This window comes from Gallinula chloropus (genome assembly GCF_964237585.1).
Source record: "Gallinula chloropus genome assembly, chromosome: 1".
Taxonomy (NCBI): Eukaryota; Metazoa; Chordata; class Aves; order Gruiformes; family Rallidae; genus Gallinula; species Gallinula chloropus.
The window spans coordinates 51,828,537-51,844,133 of NC_140085.1; the positions used below are offsets into that span (position 1 = coordinate 51,828,537).

At 46.8% G+C, this 15,597-nt stretch overlaps 1 protein-coding gene across 1 annotated transcript; it reads left to right on the forward strand.

Moving 5' to 3' along the window:
* Positions 1 to 68: 68 nt before the first annotated feature.
* STRA8 (stimulated by retinoic acid 8) lies at positions 69 to 14,565 on the forward strand (the record flags this gene model as incomplete). The annotated part of the gene is given in 10 exon segments (XM_084261742.1): positions 69 to 243; positions 246 to 391; positions 395 to 472; positions 2,918 to 2,993; positions 4,507 to 4,591; positions 4,990 to 5,142; positions 7,750 to 8,032; positions 9,506 to 9,582; positions 10,285 to 10,396; positions 14,262 to 14,565. Coding segments are annotated over 10 exon segments (1,260 nt in total). The 3' UTR covers positions 14,337 to 14,565.
* Between the last annotated feature and the right edge of the window lie 1,032 nt (positions 14,566 to 15,597).

Consider the following 15,597-nt stretch of genomic DNA (forward strand, 5'->3'; position numbering starts at 1 on the left):
GGGCGGGGCGAAGCCCGGCCCTGAGGGAAACAGCGCGGCCCAACGCCAGGAGAACTACAACTCCCAGAATGCCTTGCCGCTCCCGCCCCGCCCCAGTCACGCCGAGGCGTGTAGTCCCACCTTGCACATGCGCGCAGCCGCTGCTGGCTGCCTTTTCCCGCCCCTTCCCAGCCGCCCTCCCCTCCCCGCCGGCACCTACAACCCGCGTTTTTTTCCCGCCTTCTTATTGGCCGCCGCTGGGCGCTGGCTGCGCCCCGATTGGCTCTCCGCCACGTGCGGCTCATGTTGCTGGGTGCCGGCGGGCAGGGAGGTGGCAGCGGCGGCGGTGGCCGCGGGAGGGGGTGTGTCGTGCCGCGCCCCGCCCATGCGGGGCTGTCGGTCGGTCTGTCGGTAGATAGGTCCGCGGCGGCATCTGGCCGTGGGCCCCCTGCGGAAGCCCGTCCCGGCTGCAGAAGAAACGGCAGGGGCGGGTGTTCTTCTCTCAAGGCTGTACATGCGGTGGGGAGCGGAGGGGGCGGGGGGAGGCGGGCACTGGTCCAGTTGCTGGGAAGGGCTTCCCCAGGCAGGCGGCTCTGGCTCCTGTCAGGCTGGTGGGGCGGCTGCAGCAGGCCCGGCCCTCCCACGCGTGTGCACGTCTGGTACGGTCGCCTGCTCTGATGTCGTGGTTAAGCTGAGGGGGGGGGGAAATGATGATGCTGTGAGGGAGTCTGTCATTAACAGCGGGAGGAGCTGAAGAGTCTCGTGGCTTTGTGAAGCCAAGTCCTGGATAGCCTGTGGGAATGGATCCTCAGGGAACAGTGCAGGAGGTGGGGGGTTCCATGCCATGGAGTTTATCATCAGTACTTAGAGGTGACATCCCACAGGCAAAGGCAAGGTTCCAAACTCCACGATTTCCTACAGACAAATGAGCCAGAGTGCTGTTCCCAGTCTCCCTGGCCTTGCCTTGGGGGTGCTTGTTCTTTCTGGCCTGCGACACAGGTTCTGAGATTTCTTTTTCTTTGCGTAGATGTTCACTCAGCATCAATCAATGTCGCGTTGCAGCGTTTGATGGAGGCAGCTGGAGACTGTAGGAAGACACGTGCCAGAGTGAGTCCCAATCCCCTGACACAGCTGCAGGAGGTAGAACCCCATGTGGCAAAGCGACGCTTGTCACAGGCACGTCACCGAGCTACGCTGGTGAGACTCCTCGGTGATTTGGGGGAAGCTGTTTTATCCCGGTCGGAGAACTCAGCCTCCAAGGTGCAGAGCAGTAACTTTGTTTCTCTGTGAATCGCTGTCATTAGTGTGTTTAACTTTAACCAGCCTTGTTAGGATGACTACTGTCCCTTTACATATGATTGGGCATATGATTTCCCTGTGTGTGGCTTTCCTGGATCCCTTTTTACTTTAAAGCCACCAGATCAGCATGAGCAGATTGTTCACTTTGCAGTCTCTGGGTCACGTGTTTGTCCCGTGACTTATCTGGCCTTTTCTTACTGCTGCTTCTTTAGAGTCTTTTGGAAACAAGCCAAGGGATCCCATGATGAAGCTGTCTTGATTTCACAGCATTTTGCTATGAAGTCAGAATAGTGAGTTTAGAGACAGAAGAAGTTATGGGAGAGAGAGTAATTCATTCAGGCATATGAGATATACTCTGTCTTCAAGACACACTGGAAAAATAAGTTGGAAAAAAAGGGTGATGGGGGCTTTTTATTGGTCTGCACTAAGCTAAAAACTATTTAAGGAGAACAGATTTGTTTATAAAGGTGAAATTGACCCAAAATGCTGAAAAGATGGATATTACAGTGCTCAAGGCAGAGGAATAAGCAGGAGTCCTTTTATCCTCAACTCTGCCACCGATTCATTTAGTTAGATTGGTTACTTTCAGTTTCTGAGTTTGTAAAATGGAGAGGGTGATGACTGTTTAGTGAAGGAACTGTCCTTGTGAAGGGCTTTGAGGCTCTGAGTGTATGAAATGCTCTCTCAGGCCGGTTCCTGCTGACCCCCTGAACCTCTCATTCAGTCTGTAGTCAGAATTCAGTGTACCCTGTTCTGAACAAGATGCAGGTTAAACTGAAGTCGCCATGATCTCAGAAGACAAGACTAAACATACTTGTTGTGTCTAGTCTAAGGGGGCTATCTTCACATACCAATTCTTAAAATTGCTTTTTGTTTAGTATCATGTGCCTCTTGTCTGGCTTTTGGGGGCTAGGGGAAATTAATATCTTCAAGAGCCTAAATACAGAAGTTCATTCATAATCTTAGTACTTCATGTCTGGCTAAAATAGCCAGTGTGAAAGCTCTGCAAGGTAGACATCATGTCTAAGGTGACTGTGGATGGTCTCACTGATCACATTAATCTTGAAATAGCTTTGAGTTGCGTATGTTTAATCTAAACATATGGCATTGGCCATATGTTCTCAGTTATACTTGCTATAAATGATGAAGGAATGATGTGCAGCACTGAAGTTATTCCAGTTTACATCAGTGTAGCTGAGAGTAGAACATGGCAAAGGCTTCTAGCAAAATTCTCATGGGAAATTATTAGTAAAGTCTTATGCCCAAAGTTGGAAGACATCCAACAAGACTTCACAGCATGATATTCCTGGACATTCTCCAAGAAGGGAGTGATCCAAACAGGACCAGTTGCTGATGAAAGAAGTTAAGTAGCAAATGTCTATGTGACTATTATGTGTATGTATTGCATAATATATACCCAAATATTGATATTCTGTATTTAAGTTTGCTCTAATATTGGTTCTTTCCCCTTTTCTTGTGGATAAGGGTAGGTGGTGAAACAACACAGTTGTTTTCACAGAGACATGGAGATAACTGCAAATCAAAATGAAGGAAAAGTGGAGAAAACAACCAAGGCATGTTAAAATATTAATCTAGTCAGAGCAGAGAGCAATCAGTTCTGATTTCTTCTTATGTTTAGTATCAGGTTTTGCGTAAGGCTAAGAAATCTATCCAGAAGCTGGAGCAAACCTTGGGTTCTTTGCTGAAGATGAAAGGTACTGTATGCAAGTATTTGCCTTAGACAGAGTGCCCAGACTTGTCTTTTATTTGTTTGTTAGGGATGGATGGGTACACAGCCGAGCCTGAGCCCCTTAAAGCATTAGAGCCACCTGGGGCTTTAGTCAAAGCAGTAAGGGATGGGGCAAAAACCCTGTGGACTCACAAAGCACTGCACCTCAGACATGCCTCCCACTCTTGTTCACTCCTACCCCCTCCCCAGCCGAAGTGAAAGAGGAAAACGAGTTAATTGCTGCTGTCCCGTGGCAAGCAGGCATTTCGGGCAGAGTGCCTTTGCCACCCTGCGGCCGATTCACCCCAGCACTGTGGGGCTGGTGTGGGTCCCCATGCTGTGTGTTTGGGCTCCCGCTGAGGGGCTGGAGGCGCACTCGTGCTCCTCCTGGCCGCAGCGATGTGGCGCAGTGCAGGGCACAACTGTCAGGAGCCCCCAGCCTTGCCAGTCAGCACAGCCAGAGCTCCAGCTCCAGCAGAGCAGCGCTGGTGTGAGTGGCAGGAGGACGGAGAAACTGCGGAGGATTTCCCACTGTGGGAAACACGAGCCTCTAGTTAGGAATTTACTGCAGTAGAAACTGTTCAGAGAGATGCTGTGATCTTGTTTTCTTTCAGCTTGGTGGGCCTTCTTCACACACTCCTCCCTTATCACCCTTGACACCGTGGGTTACACTGATCTAGCATGTGCTGTCAGCAGTTGGGGCAGCTCCTGCTGCCCAGCTTCACACCCTCCCCACTTTGCCTTCTGTTTACTGGTGCCTCCAGTGGCACAAGTAGGACTGGGGGCTGATGGGGTAGAGACTCAGGACATATTTTTGTGTCCTTTCAAGTGTCCAAATTACTGCCAGCTAGAAAAATAAAAACCAAACATTGCTACTCATGCAACTTGCACCTCCAATAATTTGCATCAATTAAAAGGCCCAGTGCTTAAAATGAGCAATCTCTTCTCAACCCACATCCTTAGATAGCTCATAAAAGTCAGTCAGAGGTAGAAGGAACACTGACAGAGCAAAATTTAAGGGATCACAGGCTGGCTGAGGACAGTTTGGAGGTAAACTTCCCCTTGTATTTATTTGTATATACGTACAGTTAAGAATTGCATATACCTACAATTCACACTGCTTGTGAATCAGGGCTTAGTTGTCTGGGGCATTTACAGGGAATTTGCTTGTTATGTGGCAGTCACAAAACACTGTATTGACTGGTGCTTACCTGGAGTTTTGATTTGCTGGTTGTTTTCACCATCAGTTCTGTCAGACCACCATTAGGAAGAAGGCATTAATTCCAAGTTCCTCAAGGATCGTAAACTCCCAGTATTGATAGTTACACTGTAGGAGAGGCAGAGGAGAGATGTGAAAGTTTCCTTTCACGTCGTTTTTTTGCCTAATGAAAAGCTTTGGGTCGTGAAGGACCAGTTGTTGTACTTATTCTGTTTGGTTGAGGGTGAGAAGGAAAGCAAAAGTGCTGCTGATGTGACAGTAACCTTTCTGCTCACAACAGCGTCCTTCAGTCTGGAGGATGGGAACCCGTCCAGCTTGGAGGATGTCAGGGAGGAGTATGTCGAGAGGCACTTCAGCAATCACAGGTAAAGGCTTATGCCAGTCAAGGAGAGGCAATAATACTTTGCATTGGCTTCCATCCCAGCATCTCTGAACCTTTTTGTCATTGTTACTGCATTTCCAAGCAGAGGCCTTTCATGGTGACAAAAAGATCCAGAGTTTCCACCTGTACCCCTGTAACCCTGTACAGGGCACTAACACTCCAAGCATGCTGTGGATCTCATTTCCAGTCAGCGCTTCTATGTCCTTTCCTTTCTGTGTAGCTCATCTCCACCAAGGACTTCTTACTCACCTGCAAAGCAAAAGGAGGAGGAGAGAGGTGGCTTGGGAAGAATGGCTCTGGACTCTGGCATGACCGTGACTAGGACCTTGTTAATCCAGTTAAATTGTTCATGTGGCTTTTTTCCCTGTTTGTTCTTTCCAGCACCGTGGCAGCCTCGGAAGCTGTGAGTGACAGTGACTCTACTGTCCAGCATCTGACCAAAAAATGTGAAAAACAAACAATGGGCGAGGATGGGAAGCCAGAATTTATCCAGTCCCCAGGCACTTCATCCCCACATCTGGTGGAATTTGAACGGTAGGTGCACCCCACATTGCCTTGGGGTTTTTAATGTGTTTGCATTAACACCATGCATCCCATCACTGCTATTCATGCTGCCCTGTTGGAGCCTGCATCTGCCTCCTAGAAGCCTTGTGCCAGCATCTTCATCCTTGCTGGTGGCAAAGCCCAGCACCTCCCAAATCCCTTGACCTGTGACTTGCATGCGAATGGACTCCCAGCATCCCCAGCACTCCAGGCCTTGGGAAACCCCTGAGGATTTTCCACACATCCTTAAGAAAGAGAAGAAATTTTCTTTCAAGTGTGTCAGCCCCTGTGTGGCCACACTTTACACTGTCCAGGTGGCTTGCAGAGTGAAATGCAACATACCCACTAACAGACTAACAGTAGCAGTTTAACAGGTAAGCTTGGGTAAAATAGAACCACAGGATGTGTTGGGTTGGAAGGGAACTTTAAAGGTCATCTAGTCCAGTAAGCAGGGCCACCTTTAACTAGATCAGGTTGCTCAGAGCCCCATCAAGCCTGACCTTGAATATCTCCAGGGATGGGGCCTCCACCACCTCACTGTGCAACCTGTTCCAGTGATCCATCACCCTCATATTGAAGATTTTTTTCCTAATATCCAACCTAAATCTCCCCTTTTCTAGTTTAAAACCATTACCCCTCATCCTACTGCTACATGGCCTCGTGAACAGTTCTTCCCCAGCTTTCCTGCAGGCACCTGTCAGGTACTGGAAGGCTGCTGTAAGCTTCCCCCAGAGCCTTCTCTTCTCCAGGCTGAACAAGCCCAACTCTCTCAGCCTCAGAGTCCCCAGCTGCAGCTGGATCTTCTTCCATAGCATCACCACCAGAAACAAAACCATCCGCAGTTCATCCTTCTCTTTTGCTCTGACCTGGTGCTTGTCTTTCATCCAAAGGAGCCTGTGGCTATGCCGGCAGGTGGCACCAGCCCCCTGCTGCTGCTCCTGCTCTGGCTCCTCTGGTTGCCGGAGCTGGCTGGAGTAAGGTATCGTTTGTAAGACGTTGAAACGCGCTGAATCGGGATTTTTCTCATCACAGGCTGCACGACAGAGCTGTAAACATCTGACTTTCTCCTTCTTCACTCGCAAGGTAGGCCAGGGCCTGTACTTTGTGAGTGGAGCCCGGCGCTTCCCCTGCAGTCTCATGGCAGACTGCAGCTGGTTTGTGGCTAATTCTTCTCAAAAACTGACCTTTCATAATGAGCATAAAATAATGAGGACTCTTCAGCCAAGAAAATAACAGCTTTTTCTTGAGGTATTTGGGCTGCATCAGAAGCGCTTTGAGCTTCAACAGACTGGGTTTTATTCCCATGTCCAGCAGTAGGAGCTACAGTGGTAGGGATAAACAGCACTCTTGTCCAGTGCAAAATGTGGTTGCCTCCTCCCAGCTGGGAAGGATGTAGTTGAGTCATGGTTCAAGCTTAATTTCTTTAGCAAAGCAGTCTGATGATGATTCACATTCTTCTGTTTGAGGAACTCTAGATCCTTTTGTTTGGAGCTGGACATCCAGAATCTTTGGTGAGTGCAGTACCTTACATGAGAGCACTTCTGGTGCTTTGTCTCCAGCAATGGTGGAAAATACTCCAGAGTATGGAAACAGGAGTTCAAACGTGTTTATGCTTGCATGCAGAATTAAGAATTTCAATGTTGGTTTGCTGGGACAAATATTAATTAAATAAAAGACTGAACTTAATTTTAAATTACTTCCTCATGCAATCCTGCTCAGTTAATGGGGAAATGTGCTCATTTGGGACATCTTTTAAGGGATTATTCTGAGCCCAAACTTAGTAACAATAACTCTATAACAACATTCATAAAACTCTTGGTTTGTATTCCTCTGATCTTATTATTTTCACCTGAGAAGCTCCAAGCATTTAATAAATGTAAAAGAACCTCCAGCGCTGCTTTCCAAGGAGCACCCTGTTATCCCTGGTCCCCTGTGCCACTCAGTGCTCACAGAAGAAGATGCCTTATTCTGGGATACAGTCACCAGGCTGAAATTACGACACTTCTGTTCAAGTGCCAGTTTTGCTACAGGCTGCACAGAGATCAGTCACAGGGGTGTGTTTCCTCAGATGTAAAGTGGAGGAGAAATGAGTTCCTGTGATTATTTGAGTCAGAGCATCCAGGCCTGGGAGAGTCTTTTTCCATCTGTCTGTAAAGTACCTAATAGGTCAGGGCAGGACCTCAGGCAATGCTTTTAAGTGTAGTGCAGTGACAGTAAAAGTATATAAAAAAAATTACAGCCTAAAAGCCCCAGGATACAAAGGAAAGGAACTCAAAATGCCTCACACACTGGAATGAGGTTTGCCTGTGCAACAAGTACAGCCTACAGCACCTGGAGTTTCTGTTGTGATGCAGCCCCAGTCCTGCTCAAGCTGTGGCTGGAACCTGCCTTTTGCAGATGAAATCTTGGCAGAGCAGAGTTGCTAAAATCTTCAAAGAGTGTTGGGCAACCTTCAGTAATTGTGTGAAGTCTTGGGGGGGGGGGCAGGGGGAAAGTCAGTGAAGTAGTCACAAATCAGAGCTACTCCCCTTCTGTTTTACAGTAGTTGGCATCCTCGTAGCCTGCTCTTAAGAGATGCTCCTTTTCCCTTCATTACAGATACCTGTATTTTTATAAGCACACAGTGGACCTGCTGGTAGAGCATGGAATTGTTTGCACTGAGGAGGTGCCTCTCCCTGAGGTCTCCACAGCTATTTCCCACCTCTGGCAAGAGCTCTCTGAAGAAAGGAGAGACAGCATCCTTCAGTACTATAGTGAGAGAGATTTCCTCATGGATCCTAAGGCTGCTTGCCAAGAGACCTCATGCTCTGCAGGTAGCGTGAGGGACAGCCGAGGTAACAGTGAGGAAGCCAGTGGTTCCTCAGTCTCCATTCCAGCAGAAGTAAGTGCTCAGTTACACACAGTCTGCCTCTGAAATTCCAAGCCTTCAGTTGCTAATTGGCTCTGCAGCTTCCAAGTGGAAACTTACAGTAGCTGTAGTTAAGCTTTCCCAAGACCACTTGAATCACAGTCCAGCCATATCTGTCCTATGCTAAACCATACCCCTGAGGACCTCATCTACCCGTCTTTTAAACACATCCAGGGATGGTGACTCAACCCCCTCCCTGGGCAGCCTGTTCCAATGCCCAACAACCCTTTTAGTGAAGAACTTTTTCCTAATACCTAATCTGAACCTGCCCAGGTGCAGTTTGAATCCATTCCCCCCTTGTCCTACATGGGACGAATGGGTAAGTGGATACAATAAGCAATCTTTGAGTAAATGTCTGCCCCAAATTCTCTCTTTTTAAGATACACAGCAAGTTATAGGAATGCAGTGGTAGTAATCCTGCTAGTCTCCACTGACCTGTAGAGTTTCTGTGCTAAGTAACAGTTAAATTTGCTCTAAGTTGCTCCAGGGTGAGAGAGCAAGAACAAGGACTGTACGGTTACTGTGCTCTGCAAACTCCCCAGATGAGCTAAATCAGAAGGAATACCCAGTTTGCCAATTCCTGCTGTGTTTTTTCTTGGATGTTTTTTGTTGTTTTGTGTTTTTTTATCAAAGCACTTGGTAGCAAAGAGGAAGTATTTGTAGACTGTTTCCAGTGGCACAGGGGTAATGACTGCCTGTGCCCATGTACCTCTGCAGCCCCAAGAAGTCAGTGACTGAGCAGAGGGGGGGCATTTGTTAAAAAGAGATGAAATAAAAGCTGACTCTTTGTAAACTGTCCCTGGAGCTTTGATTACCTAAGCAACTGGCTGGTGAAAGACGTGTAATTTTATTAGTGTCAAGGGAGGGACAGGTGTCCACCTTTAGCACATAAGCAGCTGAATTGATGAGTTCTTTTTTGAGTCTCAGGACACAAGTCCTGTTGCTGAGACATCACGGGGATGTTGCAGGTACAGTACTTTCTGGCACAGAAAATGCCTGAACTGTGTTGTGGCCGAGTGAGCTGATAAGGATGAGCTTATCAGCTTGCCACAGGGAGCACCTAAACCCCTTTGTAAGCCAGGTCAGATGCTGGAATCAGGTCTGGGGGACACTGGCTGGTATGGCTGAGATCTCAAGCCACAAGCAGCAGCACCCTACAGCCAGGTCTCTAAAGCACTGATTTAACAGATTTTTTGGGACATGCAATGTTAAGTCTGATTCCTAGAGGCTGAAGCAAAGGCTAATGGACTAACCTCGTGTTCCCAGTTATGAAATACAGGTGTCCTTCTTATTTCTGTCTCCACAAAGCCCTCTTGGTTAACTCCAGACATAAACATATCTGTTAAACAGAAAGAAAGAATACCATGCTTTTATACTTAAATGATGCCCTGGGTCAAACTTTTAGGTGGCTGGATATGTTGACATCTGAAGTGTTTTCTCTGATAGGTGATGTTTGAAGATGCATTTGATGTTGTTGCTGGTTTCCTTGACAGAAGTGAGACTCAGGGAATGTCTAGACAGAGGTAAATTACAAAGTCACCCTTTTTGCTAGATAGAGTAAGCTAATAGTCCACTGCCAGTGCCCCACAGCAAGTTTGCTGTGGAGTAAGGCAATAGCCTAGCTTCCATTTTTGTCTGATTTTTAGTAAATGGTTGGAATAGCACCCTCCAGCTTACAATAGTACTGTCTCTCTTAAGGTGAAAAAGTGAAATGATTAATAGGCATTTACAGCAGAACCAGTAAGAACCACTTTTTAAGAGCACTCTGTCACTTGAAGATAACTGGGGCTCTCCTGATTTTCTTCACTACTGTTCTCCTGATTTTCTTCGCCACTCTGCATAGCTTTCCCTTGTCTTCAAATTACAGTATCTGTAATGTTTTCTTCCTGTCTCTCACTTTTCAAGTCTATGAGGACTATAAGGCATTCCCTGTGTAAGTCAGCTAGTGGTAAACTCTGCTCCCCTTTAATGAGACAAAACTGGTCATTTTTTTAACATTGTCTCCCTTGCTTCTTTTAAGTATCTTAATTCAATCATAAGGAGGTGATCAAGCTAAAGTGGGCTTGACCTGAAACATCTGAAGCACCTGAAACACCTGAAGCATCAGAGAAACACAAGACCTGTAAAATAATAACATCTCTTCCCTCTGCAGGTCAGATGAGTTACCTAAAAGAGAATGTGTCAGATACATGGAAATTAAACATAATATCTGGTTCCATTTTCAGTTTGGCCTTTGCAAGCTGCACTTCTGGAAACCCAGAGGATCACCACAGGCTCTCTCTGCAGATCACTAACTTCCTAAAAAGCCTCTTCTTTGCTAACACACGGTTTTGCCAGGTAAGCTTTGCAAAAGGCTTCCTTATGGGAGGAGGAATGTATTTGCATCTTTGTCAGAAAAGGGTCTCTGTGTTCTGTGCTTCTGATCACGATGAGGCTCGTTATAAATTCCTTGGAATTTGTTGCTTCAGATGTGTCCTTCCAAAAGGTCAGTAGGATTGCCTTTGCAAGAGGCAATGTGGGAAGGGTTACTGTGTGAATAATATTGCTTAGAATAGTATTCAAAATGGCAAAGTACATGAGGAACTCTTTATTTTTTCTTTTTTTCTTTTTTCCTTTTGTCTTTTTTCTCTTTTCTCTTTTTTCTTCTTCTTCCTTTTCTTCCTTTTCTTCCTTTTCTTCCTTTTCTTCCTTTTCTTCCTTTTCTTCCTTTTCTTCCTTTTCTTCCTTTTCTTCCTTTTCTTCCTTTTCTTCCTTTTTCTTTGTTTTTCTTTTTTTCTTTTTTCGTTTTTTTTTCTTTTTTTCGGGGTTTTTTTCTTCGGTTTTTTTTATCTTTTTTTAGTTTTTTTCCTTTTTTTAATATTGTTTTGAAGTTCCTTGTGGAAAAGCTCGAGTGATGTGAGCTGAGCAGGCAAAGCTCACTTCACAGCTCTCCATTAACCCCCCAGCTGCTTCGTCCTGCGCTCAGTAGGACCGCCTTCTGCTTGTCTGGGTGCCAGGTTCCATACCCTGAGTCCTCTGTTCTTCTCCCTTCTGAGTCCACTTTCCTTCTGATAAGCAGCAGCACCACAGCTGTTTAACCTCAGCCTGCTGTTGCAAGTTCACTGAGCCAGAAGTCATTGTGTTTGCTGTGTTCCCTGGCCCCTCTTGCCCTCCTGCCAAGGAGGTGGCTTGGCCTACACGTGGCTGGAGGGCCCAAAGGGCAATATCCCTCAGCCAGAGCACGCTTGTTTGGGCTCAGAGTTGATTGTACCTCCACAGTAGCCACCCTTTTGCTATTTTCTACTGCCTAGCTTCCACCTAGTCTCTTTTACTTGAGCAGATGCTCCTCTGAAGGAAATAATAGAGTATTTGTAATAGGGGTTATTGGGACAGAAAGCAAAGCAGGAATTAGTGTTGCATCACTATCACGTAGTGGGTGCTGTGTGCCACTTGATGCACCCCATCTCAGGGAGACAGACCATGGGAAGTGCAGAGGACTTTGCAGGCACAGCAAAAGGCATCAAACAGGAGTTATTAGAGTGGGACTCTTCTGCAAAAAGAGAGAGTCTTGATCCCAAATCATCTGGGTTTGGTCTATGGTATGATTATTTACATCAGGAGAACTAGAAAGCATTCAGTGAACTGAATAAACCAGATATTAAAAAATGCCTGCACATGCACATGGCCAGATTTAACTCCTGGGGCATCAGTCCATTGACAATTACTAAACCTGAAGGTCAAAATACAATTTCCAGCTCAGAAGGTCATAGAATCCCAGACTGGTTTGAGTTGGAAGGGGCCACAAAGATCACTTAGTTCCAACCCTGCTGCCCTAGGCAGGGACACCCTCCACTAGCCCAGGCTACCCAAAGCCCCATTCAGCCTGGCCTTGAACACTGCCAGGGAGGAGGCAGCCACAGCTTCTCTGGGCAGCCTGTGCCAACGCCTCACCACCCTCACATGGAAGGATTTCTTCCTGCTATCTAATCTAAGTCTGCCCTCTTTCTTTAAACCCATTGCCCTTGTCCTATCACTACATGTCCTTGCACACAGTACCTTGTAAAAAAACGTCCCTCACAGAAGGTCCTCAGAACAGGGTTTGCCCTGATGTGGGAGCATGTATTGTGGAACAGAGCACACTGCACATACTTTTTGTGTAAACACCCACTCCTGTCTCTTGTCAGAGACCAGGCACTGGTTTACACAGCCCTTTGTTCTGTGCATAGCTGTGTTCTTCCTAAGGGTGCTTATATAAATAACTCAGAACTGAGCACACCTAGAAAAGAAGGAACAGCTTGAGGCAAGACAGGGTATTTTCTGGTTTAAAATCTCTTTTGGGGATGTCACACCTGGCAGCATTACGTAGGGGATCCCATTTTTGTCCCTGTGCTTGGTGCTGTGTTGTTAGGTGAGCCTAAGTCCCCCTCACAGCTCATAGATGAGGTGGTGTGAAAAGAGGGAGCGTGTCTTGCAAGCCTTCAAGGGGGACATTTGGAATAAGAGTGGGAGCATGGGAATGATGGGAAGACAGGCAGCAAAAGAATCTGAAGTACTGCAAGTTGGCAGTTGACTGAGCTCTGTGGATCTGAAAGGGTACAAAAACCTCCACACACTTCTTTTATGAGGGAGCTGTGAGTTGTCTGCCATAGATAGGACAATAAAAAGGGAGTTTGAACAGAAATCACCCAGGCTAGAGAGAGCTGATAATGTGGAGGTTACAATGTGTTCTGGTTTAGGTAACTGCAGTACAGCACATCTAGGGAGACCTGCCCAGAGGAAAAAAAAAAAAAAAAAAGACAAAAAAAAAAGAAGACAAAAATGTTTTGTTTTGAGAAAAAAAATTCAGCTCCATCTCAAAGCAAACAGATTGAGGCAGTTATGGAAGTGGTTGCAGATGGGGGCTAGGAGGTGTTCCAGCTACCTTGTAACACACCAACTCAGGCAGCAGCCTGCTCAGTATAGGCCACACACCCTACCCCAGAAATTGGGCTACTGAGAGCATCAGGTGCTCCTGGACTTGACAGGGAAAGGAGCCCTTCCTGCTTACTGCAGGTGTGACTGGGCTCCTGCAGACAGTTCCCCTTTCCCTCCATGGAGTTAGTACCTGTGCCAGTGCTACTCTAGCCCAGGAATTTGGGCAGCACTGGGATAAATTATCCCAAGGATAACATGATGTCCTGGTGCACTGTGCACACACCCTGTAGAAGATCCAGAGGTAGGTAGCAGCTGTGGTACCAAGGCGAGGATACGATGGGCACCCAACAGGGCTGCCCAGGTATAAAATGCTGGAGAAAGATTCACACAAGCGGAGGGAGGAAATAATTTGAGATTGGGGGTGGGGGGGGCTGGAAAGAACAGTGACCCAAGAATGAGAATGCTACATGGAAGCTTCATGGCAGAGAAATATTTCCAGGCATGAGATTAGTTAAGCAATCTTGTAATTTTTCAATTTTCTTGTAATTTTGTCTTCAGGTTACATCATAAGAGATGCTTAGCAGCAAAGAATTCACTTAGATTGAGGAGGCCCAAAGGTTTTGCAGTATTTTAACTGAAAGTCAGTGGGGGTTTTTTCTACACAGCACTGAGCACCTTTGCATCTTCAAAGGCAGGCCTGCTTTTAAAATCACGGGGTTTAGATGAGTGGCTTGACAAGCAAGTGGGATTTAGTGCTCCTGAAGCTACACATGTTTTAAACAGCACCTATTTTCAAAAGCAGTCTTGCCCTAAAGGGCCTTGCATCTATGTAGAAGGTGGACTAGATAGACTGTGGGCATGAAAACTTTCATCTCCCTGACTTTGATTTCTCAAGAGCTACTTCTTTGTAGGTTGGGGAAAGAGAAGACCGTTTCCTTCTGTTGCTAAAAGAGCAGCAAAGCCTGAAGTTGGTTGAAGTCAAGGGCTCTTCAGAGCCTATTATGTGACCTGCTTGCTACCACTGTCAGTAAAACCTAAGTGATGCAGATAGACACAGTGGGTTTAGAACAGTGATGCAAAAAGCCCTGTGGTTTTAGAAAGGAATTGGTTTGGAAAGCCGAGCTGCTCTTTATCAGGCACCCCAGGCACTTGACAAGTGCTGGTTGCGGATTCAAAGGGGAAAGAGAGCTCCTGGCAGCTTAGCTGAGCCTGCTGGCACTTGACCAACTAACTGTATATTTGTCACACAATCAACTCCTGTAGTTTTTAACCCTGCTTGGCTTTGGGGGGGGGGAACAACGATTTTCAGGAAGAAGATCTCCAGTTTGACTATGAGACGGTGATGCTGAGGTGCACCGAGACCTTCGATGATGAAGATTTCTAAACAGTATCTCTGTTTACTAACGTTTTGCCAAGCATTGACAGGTACAGCAGCCATGTGAAGAGACTGCAGCTCTTTCAGTGAAGCACCTCTCTGAGCAGACTGTAGAGACAGCGTTAAATTGGTTTGTTACCACTGACTTCCCATTACCTACACCAGTGCTTTGTGACCTCTCAGTTCTGTAATTTATATATTTAAAAGTTTCGGGTTTTAGATATTTATAAAATCTTTGGAAATACTCTTGTCTGTTGTTTTTTTAATGTTTAACCTTGCCACAAGTAAACTGAGGCATGACCTTGCTAAGCTCTTGAAGAGCTGCAGCGAGGTCACATCAGTGGCAGCCTGCGCACCCCCCGTAGCTGCACGGCTCAAACTGCAACCTGCAGAAAGCACCCTGGCACTGATGACTTTTCTGGTGTGATTTTTCATCTCAGGCTGACAAGGAAAGAGGGACAGAGTGAGGTGAGGTTCTTCTGTCTCTTTACAAAAGAAGACAGCAGTAGTGGCCACCCACTCCCAAATCATCCATAAGCATCCAGGCACAACAGTGCACTTTGGATTATTTACTTCCACAAAGTGTGTAAAGCTGAGTGATAAGCCCTGTGCTCTTCTGCCACATCTTCTGCTGCTCTTTGATGAGCAGCACTGCTCTGTGATAACGTCTTGGAATAAAAAACGCTGCAAAGATGGGTAAGATCCTTCACACCTCAGAGTTATCATTAAAGGCTCTGCAGGCTTGGACAAATTGTTTTCTGACAGCAGCTGTGCTGAGGTCATACTAACAGCCATTGCAAAAAAAGGCTAAAACTTACCTATTTTGAGATCTGAACTAAAGCTGGCATGCCTAGGTGTCCATCAGTCTTCAGCAGCCAGGCTTTTAGACTGAGTCCGAGGGGGCTGGCCTGTGGCCCAGCACTGCCATGGTCTGTAAGAGCATGGTAGGTGCAGCTGTATTCAAGGAACCACAGGTGGACCCTAGTACTGAAATACAAGGGGAGAGCAGTTCTTCCAGGGCACCTTCTGTGCCTGTGGTTGAGGCTGTGGTGGCAGTCCCAAGTGGGGGTGTTTGCCAGGCTGCCCTGTTTGCAACTGGGGGAGGAGGGTCCTAATTATGTAGCCTGTTGGGGACAATCTGAGTTGTCCAGGGTGCAGCCTTGCCCTTGCATGGCCTTTCCAGCATGCTTTGTGTTTACAAGCTATCATTGCTTTGAGGCTGCAAGCAATGCTGGCTCTCTCTCCCTATTCCTCCTCCACCCTGCCTCCC